The sequence below is a fragment of the Taudactylus pleione genome, unplaced genomic scaffold (assembly GCF_031769625.1).
Source record: "Taudactylus pleione unplaced genomic scaffold, aTauple2 ptg000579l, whole genome shotgun sequence".
Taxonomy (NCBI): domain Eukaryota; kingdom Metazoa; phylum Chordata; class Amphibia; order Anura; family Myobatrachidae; genus Taudactylus; species Taudactylus pleione.
The window spans coordinates 218,045-240,828 of record NW_028284981.1 but is presented as its reverse complement, the minus strand read 5'-3'; the positions used below and the strand labels follow the sequence as shown (position 1 = coordinate 240,828).

The 22,784-nt window shown below is 44.6% G+C and overlaps 1 protein-coding gene across 5 annotated transcripts in view; it reads right to left on the bottom strand.

The window, feature by feature from the left end:
- Nucleotides 1–22,784, bottom strand: part of LOC148481416 (uncharacterized) — a 76,115-nt gene that overhangs the window by 477 nt on the left and 52,854 nt on the right. The window contains exons 1-9 of one of the 5 annotated variants that reach the window (XM_088453305.1): nt 21,274–21,555; nt 19,118–19,317; nt 18,946–19,035; nt 13,805–13,884; nt 11,638–11,753; nt 9,526–9,623; nt 8,175–8,243; nt 1,093–1,119; nt 646–704 (exon numbers count right to left, since the gene is read on the bottom strand). In XM_088453305.1, the coding sequence (XP_088309431.1) occupies nt 646–704; nt 1,093–1,119; nt 8,175–8,243; nt 9,526–9,623; nt 11,638–11,753; nt 13,805–13,884; nt 18,946–19,035; nt 19,118–19,309 (731 nt within the window). In that variant the 5' untranslated portion in view covers nt 19,310–19,317; nt 21,274–21,555. Of the gene's footprint in view, nt 1–645; nt 705–1,092; nt 1,120–8,174; nt 8,244–9,525; nt 9,624–11,637; nt 11,754–13,804; nt 13,885–18,945; nt 19,036–19,117; nt 19,318–21,068; nt 21,254–21,273; nt 21,556–22,784 lie in introns of those variants that run through there. The other 4 variants (XM_088453303.1, XM_088453306.1, XM_088453304.1 and 1 more) reach the window with 4 other exon arrangements.

Sequence of the window (22,784 nt, the reverse complement as noted above, 5' to 3'; positions counted from 1 at the left end):
GCGTCCATCTCAGGCCCTATGTGTCTACTATTAATGATGGGAGGATAGTGCCTGGGATTTAGATCTATACATATTGCATTTTTCTAGAGCGCCATGTTGTCTGCCGCGGCAGAATTCTGCATTTGCGTTAAGCAACTCCCCCACCGTGATCTCATTACAGGGTGTCCCATGGCTGGGGGGGATGAGATTGAAGGAAAAATCCAAAACATAAACGAAAAAAAAAAAAAAAAATCCCATAAAAGCATGCAATTTAACAGAACGGACACAAATACACAAAACCCACAATAAAGTATATTCAACTTTAGAAATTGCAGAAAAATATACAAGTAGAAAAAAAGGCAGAAATTTGAAAAAAACAAAAACTTTTTATGGCAGTACGTTGTGCCTCTCAAACCCCTACCTCCCCATCAATTTTTTATTTATTTTTTTAAGTGAAATTCCCTTGAGGTAAATTAGTTAGGAATTATTTTACTTCATTTAATGGTAACATAGCAAAATAGTGACATTTCCTCTGGTCCTGAAACATCAACTTGAAGAAAAAACAAAAAACTTTGTGTAACTACAGTACATAGCTAATTAAAGTGCAGCAAATTATTTTTCACTCATAATAAAAGTTCGATATACTCTGCTAAATGGTTTCCTCACCTTCTCACCAGCCAGGACAGAAAGTGACCTGGAGCATCTTTTTCCCCAATTGGCGATTCCTGTGATAAATTATTAGAATGTGCATTTAAAGCAATTCTGTTCTCTACACAGTAAACAGGTAGCATATATACCCATACATTTACTGTGTGCTACAGCTCTAGAGTTTCGTGTGAATTCACTTCTATTGATATAAGTAGATGTATGTGGATGGTGAAAGTTGCATTATTTTCTGACCCTCTGACTGATTAAGGAGCAAAACCAATGAGAGGAAAAATAATACGCTTGTTGGGCACTCTATAGCCGCATACACACTTAACGATTTGCTCCATGAGCAATATCGTTAAGTGTTTCCCCTGCACTGCCAGGCTCAGTGTCGTTAACGACATTGAGCAAACACACTGAACAATATCGTTCCGTGATGACACCCTCCCTCATCCCCGTACTTACAGAAGCCGACGATCTAGTCAGGTTGCCCTGCAAGTACGGGAGATGAAAGACGTCGTTAACGTTCCGCAGAAGCACGCATTGTTAATGAGGTCTTGCGTACACACTGGACGATATTGTACACGATGAATGATAACTATATTGTTAATATCGTCTAGTGTGTATGCGGCTTTAGAAATTTTTTTTGTAAAATATACTTATACTGTAAAGAGCCAGAAATATGAAACAAATGTGCATCTAAAACAAAAAAAACATCAAAAGTGATGTTTATAACGGTCACTTGCTCAAATTTAGATCTGGAGAATCAATATAACAAATATGGGATAAACATATAAACCTCCTAACATGCACATATAAACAAGATAAATACAAAGTGGCAAAATATAATTCACAGATTATAGAAAATTATAAAACCTATTGTTGACATTCTTTAACATTATACCACAGATCACAACTTATCAAAGATGCATTGCATAGATATACATTATATCACATCAATAGGCTAGGGTATATATATATTTTTTTTTATAAAAGCACAGGAAAAGTTGTAAATGGGAACTCTGTGTACCCTAGATTCCTGGCTTATATCTGATGAATAGAAGCTAATTGGTAACATTGATTGTCAGAGCAGCTGTGAGAGGCTGATAGAAGATGTGTCAGTTGGTAGTCTCATTCTCTCACTACCTGGGGAACAGGCAGTAGGCCTGTTGAGAGACAATATGTTTACTGGCTGTAAGAACTGTTGCTTTGTGAATGGGACATTTGGGTCCTCCACGCTGAGAGAGGGAGTAATTTGTTTAGTTGGAGCCTGACAGGATAGGCTTTTCTGTTATGTATCTTTGTGCTGCAAAATAAAACTAGCTGTGGACACTTGTATCAAGACCATGGACTAGTGTGCTACTAATTTGCTAAAGTGTGAAAGTGCACCTGTCTACTCCAGTAGGTGGCATCCTTACCCTGAGCTTGCCACACAGAATGTTGTATCTTCTGATAAAGTAGAAAATATTGTTGAACCAGTTGCCTGTATACCTGATTTTTAAGTAAGAAGAGATATCATTGCCTTAGAGCAGTTAAACAACCCTTCTCTGGTAAAGAGTAGAGAGAATGTAGAAGTGGTTGATGGAAACCCAGTAGAGCCTGATAGTAGGTTATCATACCCTCACATGGCAGTTGTACTAATTGTTAGAGAAAGGAGAAGTTATTGTGGAACAAGTAATAGTTCCAAAGGCATATAGAAGAAAGGTGTTAGGCTTAGCTCATGGTCCATTAACTGCAGGACAACGAAGGATAGAAAAAGTTTCTGAAATAATTTTATACATTTGTTCTAGACAGGGGTCCATAAAGATGGATGTGAGTACTGTGCATCCTGCTCTGAGTGTGAGTACCATGCTCCCGGGCCACATTATAGAAGTCTGCTTGTCCCATCAATGAGGTCCCGTATCAGAAAATAGCTATGGATTGGTTGGATCTCTATTAAAGTCTCCCCGGGGCCATCAGTATATTTGGTAATGGATTAAGCTATGTACCAGATACTGCTGTGCAACACGTCAACAAAGACAATTGCTAAGGAACTAGTTCATGTCTTTAGCGGACTGGGAATACCTAAGGAAATCCTAACTGATCCGGGTACCCCATTAGTTGTGGCGGCTGTTTAAGCTTACTCATCTAAGGACCTCCCTGTATCACCCTCAGACTGATGACATAGTGAGAAGGTTTACCAAAGCTTTCAAGAAAGTGGTGGATACAGATGGGAAATATTGGGATTGTTACTCTATTTATTGCTGGCCAGTAGAGAGGTTCCACAATTCTCCACCTTTTCATTTGCTTTATGGGAGACACCCAAGGGGCACGAGTGCGATTTCCCCTCCGCACATCACAGAAGAAGAGAGAGTAGACTGCTGCTGCAGCAACCTCCCCCCGGCATTAGAAATACTCAGTTACTACCTTTTAGGAAGAAAATTCAGGTTGATTACTGATCATGCTCTTTTCAAATGGATGTCTGAGAATAACCAGATGGTTCTTGACATTGCAACATATTAAATTCTCAGTAGAACATAGGCCAGTAAGCCAACTGGCCAATGTGGATTATTTCTCCCCTTTTTTTTTTTTTTTGCTTCGGAGCTACCCATGTACCGCCCTAGACGGTGAAACAGGAGGGAAGGATATGTGAAAAAAAGCACTATTGAAGTTATCAAGGGGAGATATATATATATCCCAGGTTCCTAGCTTCTGTCTAGTAGACAGCTAACTAGAAACCTTGATTGTCAGACCACCTGTGAGAGGCTGATAAGAGAAACTCACACTTTTTTTTTTTTTTTTGTATCAGTCACTACCTGGGGGAAGCAGGCTGGCAGGCCTGCTAAGAGACACTCATTGCTATAAGTAAGTTCTGTGTGAGGGAGTTCTCGGTTTAGCTTAGTCAGACAGGCCAGATTTTTTTTTTTTAAGTTTTTTTTTTAAGCTGCTAAAGAAAACTAGCTGTGGAAATTCGTACCAAGGCACTAGACTGGTGTGCTATTGATTGGCTGCTGCATAAGAAGTGCCACCGTTTACCCCCAGGAGATGGCACCCTTAACCTGATCTTGCAACAATACATATGATGTATGTGTGTATATGTGGATAGATAGATATATATATGTGAGTGTGAGAATAGATCTTAAATAAGCTCCTAACTTAGGGGGTCATTCAGACCCACTCGCAAGCGGCAGTACGCTCGCAAGTGGGTCAATGTTCCCCACTGCGCATGCGCACGACGGAGGGAGCTCCGTCGTGCGCATGCGCGAGACCCGGACTGCGACACCCAAGCTGTCGCTCCGGGTCTCGCACCAAAGGGGGCGTGCTGTCGATAGTGACTGACAGCACGCCCCCTTTGGTGGGCGTGCCTGCCAGACGGAGGCGTTCCCATGGGAACGCCTACTGTCTCAAGCCGGCCCCACTGACATCACTAGTGATGTCATTAGGAGTGATTTTGGCTCTGATAGAGCCAAAATCACTCCAGGGCTTGTGGCAAGGAGACCCTACCGCAGGGTCTCTGTCGCAAGTCCGATGTTCGCGATGGTCAAGACTAGGGATGAGCGGGTTCGGTTCCCTGAGAACCGAACCCACCCGAACTTCGGGGATCCGGGGCGATCCGAGCCCAAGCTCGGATCTCCCTGTCTGCCCCGGATCCCTCTCCCGAGGCAAAACCTCGAGATCTGCTGTCGGATCTCGAGGTTTTGCCTCGAGCGGCCATTTAAAAAAAAATGCCTTTGCCTTTAATGGGCAAAGTGCTGATTGGCTGACAGAGCCGTCTGTCACGGCTCTCAGCCAATCAGCATTATGGTGCTCATTTGCATGTAGCACGGACTCGTGAGATCCGTTCTACATGCATCTGTGTGATTGACAGTGACACAGAGCACAGATGGGTCAGTGAGACCCGTCTGTGCTGCTGTGTATTTCAATGACACAGATGCACGCACGGACCAGGAGATCCGTGCTACTTGCATCTGTGTCATTGACACAGAGCACTAACGGGTCCGTGAGACCCGTCTGTGCTGCTGTGGTAAATAAAAAAAAAAAAACCTGTGTAAAAAGAGAAAAAAATGGCGTGCCCCCCCCCCCCCCAAAAAAAGAGCAACCAGCCCCGGGCATTAGTGACCCAGTGCTGGGTGTGCTTAAATACAGGGGACAAACGACATAGGGGTCCCCTGTACTTAAACACAACCAGCACCGGGCTAGTCAGAACCAGAGCTGGTTGCCAAAATACGGGGGACAAACGACGTAGGGGTCCCCCGTATTCTGCGCAACCAGCTCTGGGCTCTGATCCGGTCCTGGTTCTGGAAATACAGGGGAAAAAAATGAGTAGGGTTCCCCTGTATGTTCCAGAACCAGCACTGGACTTTTTCTAGCGGGGGGCTGATGCCACAGCCAGGGGAGCCCTTTCACCGGGCCCCCCAGCCGCAGCATCAGCCCTGACCGCTAGTCAGCCCAGGCCGGGGATCCCTGGAGAGCTGGGGACCCCCCCAATAAAGGGGTCACCCTCTCCAGGGCTCCCCAGGCCCATGCTGATAGCCCGGGGCTATCCCCGCCACCTCTGGTGGCGGTGGGTGGCGGGTTGATTGTGTGGTGTGGTGTAAATAAAGAATATCAAACATTGTCTTTACAAGTAGAACTGCAAGTCCCAGCAAGCCTGCCCCGCATGCTGGTACTTGGAGAACCACAAGTACCAGCATGCAGGGCATTAAGGGCCCACAAGTACCTGTAGTTCACCTGTAAAAAAATGTTTAAAAAAAACACAGGACACACACACCGTGACAGTATAAGTTTATTAAACATACATACACACACACACACACACATGTACACATACTCACCTATGTAACCCTGTAGCATCGGTCCACTTGTCCGGTAAAGTATCCATAGGGGACCTGTGAAAAAAAACATACTCACCATCTCCTATGCGAGGTTCTGTCCTCTTCGTTCCAAAGTAGGCATCCCCGGACTTGGCAAAAAAAAAAAAAACGAAAACGCGATCCACGAACTTAGTACCGTTCTATAGAACGGTACTTCCCGAATGAGAGCTTAGCGGCGGGGTATCACCATGGAAACCCCGCTGCTAAGCGTTCATTGGCTGAGAGAGGCCATCTCCCGTCTCTCTCAGCCAATGAACGGCTCCCTCCATTGTAGTCAATGCTGGGAGCCGCAAGGTTATTAAAGTTTACCCTGCGGTTCCCACCATTGACTACAATGGAGGGAGCCGTTCATTGGCTGAGAGACGGGAGATGACCTCTCTCAGCCAATGAACGCTTAGCAGCGGGGTTTCCATGGTGATACCCCGCCGCTAAGCTCTCATTCGGGAAGTACCGTTCTATAGAACGGTACTAAGTTCGTGGATCGCGTTTTCGTTTTTTTTTTTTGCCAAGTCCGGGGATGCCTACTTTGGAACGAAGAGGACAGAACCTCGCATAGGAGATGGTGAGTATGTTTTTTTTCACAGGTCCCCTATGGATACTTTACCGGACAAGTGGACCGATGCTACAGGTTACATAGGTGAGTATGTGTACATGTGTGTGTGTGTGTGTATGTATGTTTAATAAACTTATACTGTCACGGTGTGTGTGTCCTGTGTTTTTTTAAACATTTTTTTTACAGGTGAACTACAGGTACTAGTGGGCCCTTAATGCCCTGCATGCTGGTACTTGTGGTTCTCCAAGTACCAGCATGCGGGGCAGGCTAGCTGGGACTTGCAGTTCTACTTGTAAAGACAATGTTTGATATTCTTTATTTACACCACACCACACAATCAACCCGCCACCCACCGCCACCAGGGGTGGCGGGGATAGCCCCGGGCTATCAGCCTGGGCCTGGGGTGCCCTGGAGAGGGTGACCCCTTTATTGGGGGGGTCCCCAGCTCTCCAGGGATCCCCGGCCTGGGCTGACTAGCGGTCAGGGTTGATGCTGCGGCTGGGGGGCCCGGTGAAAGGGCTCCCCTGGCTGTGGCATCAGCCCCCCGCTAGAAAAAGTCCAGTGCTGGTTCTGGAACATACAGGGGAACCCTACTCATTTTTTGTCCCCTATATTTCCAGAACCAGGACCGGATCAGAGCCCAGAGCTGGTTGCGCAGAATACAGGGGACCCCTACGTCGTTTGTCCCCCGTATTTTGGCAACCAGCGCTGGTTCTGACTAGCCCGGTGCTGGTTGTGCTTAAGTACAGGGGACCCCTACGTCGTTTGTCCCCTGTATTTAAGCACACCCAGCACTGGGTTACTAATGCCCGGAGCTGGTTGCTCTTTTTTGGGGGGGTGCACGCCATTTTTTTCTTTTTTTACACAGGTTTTTTTTTTTTTATTTACCACAGCAGCACAGACGGGTCTCACGGACCTGTCATTGCTCTGTGCCAATCACACAGATGCATGTAGCACGGATCTCCCGGGTTCGTGCTACATGCAAATGGGCACCATAACGCTGATTGGCTTCCTGTCTGCCACTGCAGTGCCACTCCTAGATGGGCCACGTGTTTGTGCCGCCCCCTTGTGTCGCTTAGCATAGTCATCCAGCTTCCTCGGTACAACCTTTTGGCCTAAAAACAATATTGTGAGGTGTGAGGTGTTCAGAATAGAGTGGAAATGAGTGGAAATTAATGTTATTGGGGTTATTAATAGCGTAGGAACAAAAAAAGGCCCATTTATGTGATTTTAGCGTTTTTTTTTTATTTTTTAAGAAAAAATCCAGATCCAAAACACAAAACCCAGAACCCAAAACACGGAAGGGTGGTTTTGGCAAAACCAATCCAGATCCAAAACACGAAGAAAGATCCAGATCCAAAACCAAAACACAAAAAGTGTCCGGTGCACACCCCTAGTCAAGACCATCGCGACCATCTTTTTGGACGCTCGTATATGCTGTGGGTGGTGACCCACAGCTATACGAGCGTCCAGGAGGACGCTCCATTTTAATGGAGGAGGGCCTGATTCAGAGCGAGCGCTCTGGTCAGAGCGTCCGGCTCTGAATCAGGCCCTTAGTTCATGCAATTAGTCATCCCCAGGAATTCATCACACATCCTTATGACATCTGTGTGCTGGAGAATGGTGGCCATGTTCTTGTATGCCACACACACTGGCGTCACTAGGGGGGTGCGGGCCGCACTGGGTGACACCATCTTGGGGTACCCCGTTGGATGGTATCACCATGAAACCAGGACACGGAGAGAGGCACAGGAGAGACTGTGGGCTTCGCCAGCAGCTGCAGAAGCGTTGGGGAAGCCCACTGTGTGCCGATAACGGGAGGCAAGATCGGCACACACAAGGGGCGTGGCTTCGCGGGTTGCATCCACGCCCCCTCCTGCAAAGCCACATCACCTTTCAAGATCAGTCCAGCCGCACCGGGTGTCACCCAGGTAAGTGACGCCCCTGACCACACATACTCCTTATCCTTCTCATCAGTGTTTTCCTCCATGGTGGGCAGAGCCTTGTGATGTCATCATTGTGTTGTACCCACTCAGGGAGACTGCTAATATTTAAGGGAGTAGGGAAGTATAGCACAATATACTAACTGAAGTGTATATTAGTATTTAAGAAATGCTGGCATCTGTAATAGGAGTATTTACCTTTTTTTCAGTGAGAAACTGTTTCACAAATGGTAGTGTGTGTTTAGAAAACACGTAAAAGCATGGACACTAAAATAAAAAAAATATTGAAATTATACATATATACAGAATAGAGTTTAAAGGTTAAACAGGAATTCATCAACACTAAAATAACGGTTTTAAAGGACTTTACTTAATTACCGTCTTTTTAGTATTCATTAACACACTTAACACAGGAGATATCACTGATATCTCCTGGTTAAGTCCGCCTGCGTTAATGTCCATACTCCCCATACATTAGTATGGGGATATGGAAATTATGTATTTTCGGAATTTGATGGTGTTACTATACGCCACTCTCAGAGGGCGTATAGCGGGTTACACTTACCTGCTTTCAGCTGGGCAGATCCTCCGTCACCTCCTCATCTCTCCTCCGGCTCCTGCACCGACTATGCTCTCCTCTTCAGACGGGAGGTTGGGGTCCGTGGTGCAGCGGCCAGGGAGGTTAACGGACGGGGTGGAGTTGGGACACACACAGAATTACCGCAGTAGTAGGCAGTGCTGCGCATGTGCCAATTTTGTGATCATAACGGCGCCTGTGCAGCACAGATTACAGCTGCGGTAAGTTAGTGTAGATAGATATAACTATCTATTTCCTGAAAAGCTGTCATCGCAAAAATGACAGCTGTTCGGAATAGATACTGATGGGGAGGAGGAATGATGACTTCCTCCTGTACTTAGTCAGAACTCCATGCGGGTTCTAAACCTAATTACCTCCATCGATGTTTTAGTTATGATGAATAGGCCCCTTAATTGCTTACTTATCAGAATTTTAAACTTTGAGTATTCTACAATCTGTCTGTAACCATTACAATGTTTGTGATGCAGTTAAGATGCCAGACGTCGCTATACCGACGCCAGAATCCCGTCGCCCGTCAGGATGCCGACATTGCCATCCCGAAGGGATGAAGATACCGCCGTCGGCATCCCAAAGGTAAGTATACGGGTAAAGGTTAGCGTTAGCGTGGGGATGGTGGGTTAGGATTAGGGACCTCCCAGGGTGGATTAGGGTTAGGCACCACCGGGGGAAGGTTAGGATACAAACGAGCCACTGTCTGGGTCTTCACTATCGGGATGTCGCTGTCTTCTGACTGCCGGCATCCCATTGGCCGGGAAATCATACTGATTCCCAATGTTCTATATTCCGGATGTTGTTACCATCCTGGTGGTCAGAATGCCGGCACTCAGAATACCGCGGCCGGAATCCCGACTGCAACTGTATTAGGGTAAGGGGGAGGCTTAGACTGTGGTGGGGGGTGTATTGGGGTTTTAGGTCATAGAGCAGTGAAATATGATTTGGAATAAGCCTTACCGCTTGTCTTGATGCTGTCTCCGTGGCTGGTGGTTTTTCCTTTACAGCTGTGATTCTCTGACATTCATCGGTTTCCAAAATACCATATTTACTTGTTTCTGTTTGATACAGAAATTGGTTGTTAATTCCCAAAAAATATTCTTTAATAACATATTTCTTTTCTACCAGTAATCTCCGGACGGTGCCGACACAGTGAGGCACAGAAGAGGCGTCCATATCCCGCTAGTATTCAAAGGGCTCATAGACCAGAAACACCTGTGGTGTGTTCAGCTGCAATCACTGCACAATGGATACAGCTGGGATACTGGTTACTGACCTCTATGGTAAATGCAGCCTCAATGTATTTGTTACACGCTGCACTTCAGCAAGGGGACACATTTAGCATAGGGATCAGTAATCTCTATAATAACTAGCTTTAAGGTCCAGCAATTTGTACCCCATATAAAATTATTATTTTTGCCTAGTGCACATAGGACTTCACTTAGAGATCTTTTACTAAGCCTTGGATGGAGATAAAGTCACCAGAGAAAGTACCAGCCAATCAGCTCCTAACTGCCATGTCACAGCCTGTGTTTGAAAAATGACAGGAGCTGGTCGGTTTGTACTTGATCTCCATCCAAGGCTTAGTAAATAGACCCTGTAGTAACTTAATTAAAAGTGAAGGCTCGGGTGCATTAGGCATTGTATACAGATAACACAAAGCATACTAAATCCTAATAGCCTTTCATCCCAATTCATGTTGCTTTTGGGGACTGAATCCCGACATTATATAACTGTGTTGGGGAGCAGCCTCAAACTCATTGACCATTAACACTATGCAGAAAAGACAAAAAGAGGAGTTGAGAGACCAGTACGATCGAAGTGATGTTTGTAAACAATAAAGCAGGGCCACAGAAAGCGTGGCCGGACCCAGGTACTTTTTGGGAGACGTGGCCGGATCCCCTTATAGTGGTCCTGCTGGGCTGCTTTAACAGGACGCCACGCCCTGCCCAACTTGGAAATGCTAAAATGCGCCCTGCCCTTATGGCTGAAACAGCCGTGCCCAACCCTCCCGTGGAGAGTTCCGGTGCTACAATCACCAGCAAGCATCTGTTCTCACTGCTGGGAGAGCTTGCATCTCCGAGAGTGCTAGGCACCCCCCCCCCACAGTAATAAGAGGGCACGTCTCAAGGCCACATCCCCTTTTCGAGTGACCATGCCTCTTTTCTGGGTGTGCACAGAAGTCCCCTTCCTAGATCGCTGCCCTGCCCCCTGAGTAGTGAACACTACTCTCCAGTGGCGTGAATTCATCCCAGACGCCCGGAGGCAAGTTGTAATTTAGGGTCCCCCGTCACAGCCGCTGATATTGTAATGCCGGGCGTGTCACCCTGACATAATCTGAGGAGCAGCGACACCAATGAGTAGGGACAGGCTATAGCTAGGAGGCGGCAGCTGATGGTCTGACACGAAGCTCTCCACTAGTGTATGGTGGCTTCTCAGGTGCCGGGAAGAGGTGCCATGTATTGGGCAGCCGTGACAATACACGCCGGGTACACAGTTACAGCCCTAAGTGGTGTGAATATATTGTGGGCAATGGAGGTGCCCCCTTCAGTCCAAGGCGCCTCCATTGTCTCCCATAGTTCTGTCCCTGCTACTCTCTTTGATATATATTTGTTTCCTAAGTATTTACAGAGCTGCGAAGCAGTACTGTGAGCCCCTCAGCCAAGGACAGGGGTTAGGTGCGATTAGGGTGATCGTACACCCCCGCACAGAGAGAGAGAGGCTGCTAATGACAGATAAGAGGGAGGACGGTGTCTGGCCCCTCAAAAAAGCCATGTACATCTTTTTTTAATCTACATAATTTATGTATTATATAGTGACCAACTTTTCAATTAAGATGAGGGTAATTAAGCCACCAAAACAATAGTCTGCAACTTGAAAAGCTCCCAAAGGCTCGCAGGGACTAAACTTTTACGGTTTTCTATATTCCAGGCCGGTTTTCAGCTATTATTGAACTAAATGCACAGCGGAGGTTGCAGTCATGTATACGATTAGGACATAATTCATGGAGCTAGATAAACAGACAAAATACAGTTTACAAGGGGCAAATAATGGTAGAATTCAAACGTTTACCTTCTTCCTTGCAAATGTACGATAAGACCAGGTTTGCGTCATTATTGTCCTGGTAAAGGGTTTTGTATTTTCTGAGAACATCTCGTAGATGAAAGTCCTCATAAAATATGGTATCTCTAAAATAATAAATATAAAAGTGTTATCCAGCCTCATCATTTTATACCATAGGTTCACATGTAACATTTCACATAGCTTTGCATTGTTTGGTGAGTTGCATGTAGACTGTAAAATATTCAGGGGTCTATTTACTAAGCTGTGTTAGGAGATTAAGTGAACAGAGGTTAAGGTACCAGCCAGTGGCGGATCCAGGGGGGAGCGATCAGGGCGATCGCCCCCCATAACACACAGCCACTGTACACAGGCAGGCAGCCTGAGTGATCTGCTCAGGTTACCTGCATTCACGCCGCTTGGAGCCGGGGACTCCAAGCGGCACTATGCTGCAAAAAGCCTGTTTCCCCCCCTAAGGGGGCGTGGCCACGCCTCCCGTGATTAGGCCATGCCCCCTTCCCAGTGACCCGTGGCAGCTCTTCGCAGACCTGGTTACAGACAGGGACAAGTACAGTAGGTTGCTGGGGGTTATGTGTGTGGGAGGAGGGCTGTCTGTGGTACAGTTTATGACTTAGCGGAGCACGGGGGAATGCTATCATCATGGACATATATATATATATGTGTGTGTGTGTGTATATATATATATATATATATATATATATATATATACATACATACACTGTATATGTGTATTATATATATTTATATATGTGTGTGTGCATATACTGTATATATATATATATATACACACAGTATATATGTAAATATATAATGTATATATTTATGCGTATATATATATATATAATATACATACATACATACACACACACCGCCCCACCCTACAGCAAGAGTCTAGATCCGCCCCTGGGACCAGCCAATCAGCTCCTGTCATTTTTCAAACACAGACTGGCAGTTAGGAGCTGATTGACTGGTACCTTACCTCCGTTCTTTTTATCTCCTAACACAGCTTAGTAAATAGACCCCTCAGATTCACTTCAAGGTACATTAATGTACAAAAAGCACACGTGTGATAACATATATACAACTACACTACTTATCTTGTTGAAGCAGCTGAAGAGTATGTTGAGAATAATTGTTATAGTACTGTGTCTTTCCTCTCCAATTGTTTTGTTTTTTAGCTCAAAAAGATAGAGAAGGCGGTCCAAGCGTTTAAAGAAGAACCTAAGTCCCAGGGGGGTTTGTAATCAGGAGGTTATCCTCTTAACGATAAGATGGTAGTACGGCAAGGGGATGCAAAACTGTACAGAAGTGACATCAGAAGATTCCGAGATCACATTTTAAATATGGGAATCAGAGAAGGTGCCGTATGCAGGCAATACATCTACGGCCCGATTCCCCGTTCAGTCGATCGGCGATCAAAAACACCAACCCGCTGACATCAATGACTGGCAATCCGTCGGCAAATCCTGGAAAAACTGCATGTTATAAAATCTCCGATCGGTGGGGTCGATATCTGAATTGAGGATTTCACCGATGTCGGCAGAGCAGGAAACTGGGGCAATACATTGCAGCTGTATGACTCTGTGGCCCGGAAACTTTTTTTTTATTCGCTGTTTATTTTATTTTCCACACTATTTATTATTGTTTTTAATCATTTTATTCTTTTCAATTATATGTAATAAAATATACAAAAACAGAGGTGTGATTAAATATTGTATATAAGTATACAAGGTATAATATGCAAATGTTTGAGTGAAAGGGTTAGAATACTGTATGTCTTTTTGTTTATAAAAAATAAATAAAAATAAAATTTTAATCCAAATAAAATGATTTGAGTCCACCACACAAATATGAAACTCACTATTCTGTCCTCTTCTTTGAATTTATGCAACTGAGTTACAGTGGAAGCATCACACCAATAGCCAATAAAATAATATTATAACACACTAAATATCCCCAAAATATGTATTTAAAAGGAACAAGAGGTCAAAGGTGAAAATAACATCCCAAAGACATCTTTGGCGTAGGACAAACACAATCGGTGTCCACATTTAATTCTGCCTGGAAATTTACTCCTAAATAACTAAACAAAGGCAGACAGAACGCAAACAAGATATAATAAAATAGCCGTATTTCGTTTTAAAATAGAAACACTTACCCTCCAATAACTATGACATGATCATCTATTGTACATTTTTCAATAATCAGCTGGAGGCAAGCGACAGCCCCTAAACGATCCTAAACTCAAAAATAAGGTATAGAAATTAATAACTGGAATGTCCGCTCAAAATGGCTGAAGTGACAAAAAAAAAAAAAACTTTCATATTTTGTTCATAAGAAAAATATTACAGCATACAGCCTGACTACACATGCCTAAAATGGCCGCCGCAACACTGAATGGGTTAACCCTGTTGCCACGGCACCATTTTTAAAGGGACAATGTAGGCGCACGGCGCCATGTACTGTGGATTTATGGGTGATATTGTATTTTACCATCTTGTACTTGAAGTGCTGTGCGCAGTTTTGACATTGGGGAAACCTGTTTGAATGTATAGACTTTGCACTTATGGAAATGTAAACGGTATTGACATTTGGGGGCCCATTTAACATTGAATATTTGAGGTAAAATCCCCGAAAACACTCGTTTTCGGGGGTTTACCTCAAATATTAAGTATCCCCCGGATGTATGAAGGAGGGACCGCAGCAGGTCCCTCCTTCATACCCAATATTGGCCCACTCAGCTAACGGCATCTGAAGATGACGTTAGCCGCTGTAGCCTATGGCTACATAACACATAGGGGTCTATTTACTAAGCAGTGTTAGGAGACAGAGTGAAAAGTGATAAGGTGCCAGCCAATCAGCTCCCAACTGTCATCTCACAGGCTGTGTTTGAAAAATGACAGTTGGGAGCTGATTGGCTGGCATCTTATCACTTTCTGATCACTTTTCCCTCTGTCTCCTAATACTGCTTAGTAAATAGACCCTATAATTAGCCGGTGGAGGGATCCCTCGGAACCTCCCTCCGTCGGCAATGGGCGCCGCTCATGTGCAGTCCACGGGACTGCGCATGCTCAGCAGCCCCGAAAGCACTCAGGCCACATCGCAGGGACGGGCTCCTTAATAAATGGGGTCCTAGGAGACAAACTGCTTTTTAGGCATCCTCGCATAGGCATTGATATGGTAATTGCCCTAGACTGGCAGTGAAGGGTTGGTGCTGGCTGAACAAACCTTTTCTATGAAATGCACTGCAGAGGTCTCCGGTGTGTCAAGTTTGGGAAAAACTATTTGTTTGTCTTTAAGAAGCCCCTATTGGGTGGAACTTCCTAAGAATTTAAAAGGTGTTAAGATTGTAAATAAGCCAAAATGGTTTTAGTCATAGAAATGTGAAAGGATGAATGCAAATGAAATTTTCGTTATATTTACCTTTTGAGAGACAGTATCTGCTAACTCAGTTCGTGCTTTAGGAAAGGCGACTGTTTTTGGGTGGTAACGAGGAAATTTTGATAGTTCCTTTAAAATAGGGCTCGACAAATTTTTCTACAATCCGGGAGTCAGGGCAAAAATGTAGGAGCTAGACCACACCCCAGACCCGATTTTTTGAGGGAAAAATCCGAACCTAGCGTGCAAATTCTGAACTAATCCGATCCTGCACATCCCTAATATATATATATATATATATATATCTTTTTGGACATCAAGAACGGGAGGCAATCGGGAAGCCGACTGCCTAAATACCGGCAGCCGGCTTCCCGGCTGTCTTATCCCGGCAAGGGTGAAATGCCGGGCGTCTAGATGTAGACGCCTGCATTTCCCCGACGCCGGGAGACCGGCACCCGGCATCACGATCGTAGTGATGCCGGGCGCCGCGAGCGGACAGCCGCGGGGGGGGATTAGGGTTAGACACTTGGGGGAGAATTTAGGGTTAGGCACCCCTAAGGAGGGTTAGGGTTAGGGGGGGTTATGTTAGGTTAGTGGACACTTACCTATCCACGATCTGGACTTCCAGCGCTGTCGGGCTTCCGATGCGTCGCACTCTGCTCCTGTCGGGCTGCCGCTGACGGGGATCGAACCGCCGGCCGCCCTCAAGAACTGCTGTAACATATTTGTATTCTGTGATACTCCTAAGTGGAATAGTCTTTTTTTAAGATTAACTGAGCAATAAAGATCTTTGCCTTTATAACGACTGCATCTGAATCCTGCGACAACAAAATTGCGCCAAACGCTATTCCGTTCCCCGGCTGTTCTGGATTGAACCCAGTGTCTCCAAGCTCATGCCCTCTGCCAGTTACGGTGCAGAGCCTGCTCCATTGTGAAGGATCAGGGGGGGGGGGATCAGCCGACACCAATCAGGAGGTGTGGCTGCAGCTTGTCAACGCATACACAGCAGTAAGTGGTTCCAGGGCTGGTCGAAAGACCTCGTGGTGGCAGCAATGTTACACGCCCACTGCACAGTGGGTGGAGTCAGTAACAGGCGTTTACTGATGGTAAGAGGGAATCTCTGATACCCCAGGTTCCATTGGGGATCAAGCCTAATCAGTGCTCGGGGCGGCAAGTGAGGTCATCGAGTCACGCATTCAAATAAGCCATCAATCCAAAAAGCTTGCCACAGCTAGTACACAGGCAATATTTATTCCCTTACTGTTCATTAGTCCATGAATATTCATTATTATGCATGAAGTGGTGACCCAAATTCAGAGAATATTAGATAGCATCTCTTAAAGTGAAAGGTCTGAAATATAACTGGTGAAAAGAGTTCATGGCAACAGTTAATTCAAATATCATTGGTCAGTTCAACCAAGAAAGTCCTGCCCACCATTTCTGGCTCATTATAATAACAGGTGTCAACCAGTGTTGAAACACGTGCTCAGGTGTTACTCCATCTTGACCAGGTTGGTTAACCATATGGTGAGGGAGCTTGGACTGCACGGCCTAATTCTAAACACAAGGTGAGGTGCTACCATGCTGAGACTTGTAGTTCTGCAAAGAAAGAAATAGAAAATGCAGGTGCACACTTCAAACACTAAACACTGCCAATCAGAATAATTATAATAGACTCTGCAATATAAAAGTTTAAATTTGAGGTGCTTAGCATAATTTTGGAAAAAATATGGGCTCGCCCACCGTGTCCAGGTGACCTCATCACCAGGTGGGTGCCTGACACTGAGGTTCAAGTCTAGGCCTCGTAACCCCCCCCAGGCCGGCCGACCCGAATGACGAAATGACGTCAGCCGCAATACTTTTTTGCGGATTCCGACTTTTCACCGCTAATTGAATACGGGCCATAGTGCCTTTTCAAAATGCATCCTGCAAATGCTCGAGATCCATTATGATTTGAAACACCCTTGGGCAGGTGTGAGTGGTGCTAATCCAAACTGAAGGAGTCTCCGCCGTCAAATGTACACAATATAGACTATATGGGGGGCCTCGAACGGCACACCCTAATTCTAAACATAATGGGAGGTGCTACCATGCTGAGACTAGTAGTTCAACAAAGAGAAAATGCAGGTGCATACTCCAAATACTAAACACTGCCAATCAGAGCAATTATTATAGACTCAATAAAAAATGGATTAAATTTAGAGGTGTTTAGCCTAATTTTGGGCCCACCCACCACGTCCCGGTGACTTTATCATCTGGTGGGTCCCTAATCCTAAGGTTCAAATCTAGGGCACGGGACCCCCCCCCCTCCCCCCCCTCAGGTGGGCACAAATCATCCGCCCTAAGGCATCACACTAGTGAGAGGTTTAAGTTAAAAGTGTTAAATTAGTCAGAAGCAGCAGCTTCCTCAGGTTGGTTACCCATGAGGACATGTTATCTGTGACTGTTATCTGCATTATCTGCGGAAGCTAAAGGCAACACCTTCAGACATCCTTGTACCTGACCATTTCTGCCCACATTTATGTTGAGCAAGTGCAGTTTGGATTTGTACAGAGAAAATCTTTGCATGGCTTAAACAGGAAATGTAGCTAACCACAGAATAATGACAGCGTTCTGTAACAAGCTAAGAACAAGAAAATCCTGTTTTAAGATTTATAAGACAAAGCACATTGTTAACTCTTAAACATTAAATAAAATACTTACATAACCCGGTATTGCAAAATACATAATTACTGACTCTTAAGGTGCCTACACACTTAGAGATATTTTACACGATTTGCCCGATTCCGACGCATCGTGACAACTGATCGTGTAAAACATGTCCTAATCATGAGTGTCTACTCGCGATCACGAGGCCGATGCGCATAGCCGCTGGTCGTACATCGCGTCTTCAGATCTGCCGTGCTGTAGGACAGATCTGACAATCTCAGTCACAATGCACTGGAATAGTTAGGAGGACCGATACATCGTTTGTCACATTGGACAGTTTTTAACACCAAATCGTGCCCACAACTGCCGGGGAGCTGCTGGGGAGAGTTCAAGGGGAAATCGGACACGATGTCTGATTGTGAGCACATCGCCAAGTGTGTAGGCACCTTTAAACTTAGCTCAACGATGATCATTATTGTGACCATCATACAAATAACCTCTTATTCCTAAACATTGCATCCAGCCGTCCATATCGTTTTTCAGATCATCTAATATTTGCATAAATCAGACATTTACATTGAAATTAATTTACTGTGGGGACAGGGAAAACATCTCAGCTAGATCCGGGACCTATTGGCGAAACATGGTGTTCTCATCTCAACTACGGGGGCTAGGTCTCGCCAACACCTGGGAGAGACGTATGAAGAGGACTTATATGTTGCCTTGCCGTTTCCTATCACCCGCTGCCCTTTCCCCCCTGGTCTGTGTTCCAACAACAGAAGCCCTTAAACACTAGGGCTTGACGCCCTTCTAAAATACACTGGTACAAACAAGAGTTCATGGCAGAATTTTGATCCACCCATACTACTGTATATGTAATAGATATACCACTCATGGGTGTGCGGCTGCACTCTGATATACAGTATGCGCTCCTTGGTGTGTATTCAGCCACCCAAGGCGTGCGTACATCAGAGCGCGACCTCACACCCAAGAGTGGTACATCTATCTCATGGATATCTGATGTCCGTGAAAGATTACATTTGCCTCGTTGTGAGATCCGCACTTGGTGGGAAGGTACGAGCCAAAATCGGACCGCTCATCTCTACTATTAATTAATGCTTATCAAATTATAGGTGTTTATTTCCCAATGTGTTTAGATCCCATGTTATTTATTGTTTTTAATCAAGTATTTTTTTTTTTTTCATATTTCTTTTAGTTTCAGTATTAGCAAGTTTGATTTTTTTCTCACAATTATCCACTTTAATAACTTACCTCGTTATTGGTTGTTCCGTCACTAATTAATGTTACACATGGGTAGTTTTCCATCCAGGTTTTGAATTTATTGTAATAGATGTCGTTGGTCTGTAAAATAATAATTATACGCCCATATAAAGTCTCATTTCAAAGACTTGTGACATTTATCACAACGTAAGAAAACACTTACAATGACAAAAATGTCCTTTGTGTCCTCTATTGCTTGGAAGGCGTCTATCCAATAACAAATCAGGGGAAGGCCTCCGATGGGAAGTAAGGGTTTGGGTAGATCAATAAGAGCTCTAAATCGTTCTTGGTTTGCTTTCTGCAAATCTTTAAGAAGCCTTGTACCATAGCCAGCAGCGAGTATAATTACCTTCATGCTTAAAACTACAAAAAAAAAATGAAATTATATATATATATATACACGATATAGTCTAGTCTAATACAGAAAATACAGTGCACCCGTTTTTACTCAAGAGCAGATCATTAAAAAAAAAGGCTTGTTCTTTCTATACATTTTTGAAAGTAATAAGGCTGAGTACATACTTGCCGATATATCGTTCGTACAGCCAATGAATAATATATATTGACTTGACCCTCAGCTCGCGTGTACAGCCGATACATCTGTGAACAACATCGTTCACAGACATATCAGGTCGGCTGTGCAGCACGGCGATGCCATTATATCAGGAGATATATCAGTACATCTGTCTGCGTGTACAGGCGACCCGCCCATCGAATAATATATCGGTCGCAGAAGCCATTGAATATGACGTCACAAGTGGGCAGGCATGTTTAAATGGAACTGCTGGGTGAACAATTGGTAAGTAGTGTTCATTCTAGCAACCTGCACCTGTCACAACCCCTGCAGTTCCTCTTTCCTGCCTGGGGTGTTGCTCTTTGCTCTGGTGCTTCTGATATATCATGCAGGTATATCAGTGCATCTGCCTGTGTATGCGGGTTACCAAATTGGCCACTTGGTCGGCTGGTTGGCAGAAAAAGTTTACACTATGTTTTTTTTTGTCAATAGCCATTTAACTTTCCAGTATGTTTTGGAGAGTGGGCTGTGAGGCAGAAATGCTAACCCCTATGCCACAGGTTCTCAAACTGGGTCCTCAGGACACCAAACAGTGCATGTTTTCCAGATCTCACAGAATCAGAAGTGAAATAATTAGCTCAATCTGTGGATCTTTTTAAAATGTGTCAGTGAGTAATGAATACACCTGTGCACCTGCTGGGTGACCTGGAGAACGTGACCTGTGTGGGGTCCTGAGGACTGAGTTTGAGAACCACTGCATTAGATAAAACATACACTGCACAAGCTGGCTAGCGTGCTCAGGGCCTGATTCAGAGCCACTCGTAAGCGGCCGCTCGTTCGTTCCGAGCGATGTTCGCACATCTGCGGATACGTATGGGTTGTAATGCGCATGCGCGAACCAGTCAGTGCGGTCGGAAATCGTGTGCTCGCAAAATAGCGAATGCCTGCTAATTTCAGTGACAGAATGAGGCGTTTGTGGGTGGTAACAGGGGAAGGTGCTTGAGAACGGGGAGTGGAGATCCGAATGCAGGCGTGCCAAACGGTCAAAACGGGCGTTTTAAGGGTGTGCATAATTAACAAAGCAGCGTCATTTACTCGATTAATCTAATAAATAGCGGAGATGACGTATGATGCGAGCGGCCAGGGGGCGTTTTTTCAAAATAGCGAGCGCATGTTTCGTTCGCTCGTTCAGACATAGAGGCGTCAACAGACCGCAAAGAGCGAGCGCTCAATTTAAATATCCGGCCCCTTTTTCAGAACGAGCGTCCGTAAATAGCGTCCGACTCTGAATGAGGTCCTCAGTGTATTGTAACTACTGTGTTCCATCACCAATCACACTTTATTATACGCAGAAATTATTTCACTTGTGATTCTGTGAGCAGAACTGGAAAACATGCACTGTTTGGGGTCCTGAGGACCGAGTTTGAGACCCTGTGCTCTAATGTAATACTCAAGACTGCCATCCCGAGAGGGCCCCATCAAGCAACACTTTTCCTTTCTATTTTTGTGTACAAGTGATTGCTCCTGGGGTGCACCTCCCTTTGTATATTTATGTGCACACATATGTGATATATTACTATTTGGGAAGGAAGGTTATTACCTTTCGTCTGTGCGGACATTCTTTCTCTTTTGGAAAACACAACACAACACACCACAATTTAATTGTCAAAAAAGGTTGAGCACTAGAACCATCGTCCCAAGATCAGATAGCCTGCATGCACCCTGCAGAGCATCGCATCCTGACTGCACAGGAGCTGCTGCTATCACTGGTCTCTGCTAACAGTAACATGTAACAATGTCATCACCTTCTTTACTCCCCGTCTGACTGTTCACAACAACAGAGGCACCGGAGGAGGAAGAGGAGGACGATGACGATGGCAGCCCGAGGTCAGGCACAGGGTGAGAGTGATCACATGTGAGCGGATTAGAGGTCTGCAAAGGGAGGAGACTGGCCGGGTCCCCCGGTCACTGTGATCGGCTGGTCCGTGCAGTGGGGAAGGGAGTCGGGATTCTCAGCAGCAATGGGGACAAGTCTGGGGCCGGTGCTTGTCTGATGCTGCTGCGCATGCGCGATCTCATCACCTCCAGCCTGGTAGAAGCTAATCAGAAGTGACTGGGGGGGGGGAATAGTGATCTGGCTGCTGCTGCCCTATCTCCGCGTTCACGTACGTGCGCGCAGCGCTATTTCCCGTGTGATCTCTGTGTTGAACGTTATGTGTATGTATTTATTTTAAATTCTCAAACAATACAGATAAAGAAATACATGGACGTAACGTTATGTTCAACACAGAGATCACACGGGCAATAGCGCTGTGTGCGCATATACGTGAGTAGATAGAGCTGAGTAACACTGCCCCCTCCCGGCCATTGATTACAGTTGCAGCGCATCAGGACTTTACCCCAAGATTTATAATATTACATTAGGGATCGATAGCTTGTGTGTGTCATTGTGACTGGCTATACTAATAACAGAAGGCAACATATCTAAAATAAATGTTATACCAACCCAGGATAATATATTTTACAGGTATAAGGTTCTTATAGATATAAGGATTATATAAACTGAGTGATCAGTATTCACCTCCTACAGGTTTCAGTAGGGAATACTATAAACACCACAAAGGGTGTATAAAAATGAGAAGGTTACTGAGGGTCACTTTTTTATCCATTTAATAAATACATATTACCTGTAATATATATTATATGAATCCTTCAGTGAAGATTTGAAGAGCCAGGAATCACCACACACAGTGCTGTACTGATAGAGAAGTCATTACATTGCTACATAATTGTTACATTGCTACATCATTGTTACATTGCTACATAATTGTTACATTGAGACAGAATTGTTACATTGCGACATAATTGTTATATTGCAACATAATTGTTATATTGCTTCATAAATCATTTTGGAAACCGTTACAATGTATTAAAGTATCCTTTAAGTGTCTGGTGTCAAAATCAAACCATAGTCAGTGGTATTACTGAAATAAACAGACAAGACACAAGGCACAAATAATACGACGGTTTAAAATTATCTTTATTGTGGAATAAAGTGATATAAGTGATTTAATGACATCAAATATATCATTTATTGTGGTCTATTAAGCCATCATTATACTACAAGAACAGAATACACGGAGAGCAGCTCAGGCTTTATAATATTACGAAACACATCTTCTATTTCCTTTACACTTTCTGTATTTTTATATTTCACCGTTGGTATATATTGTAAACAATACTTTAAAGTGCACCACTAAAGATGTATTCATTGTTATCATAAATAGGGTATTTAGTGCACCCACACAGATACTTT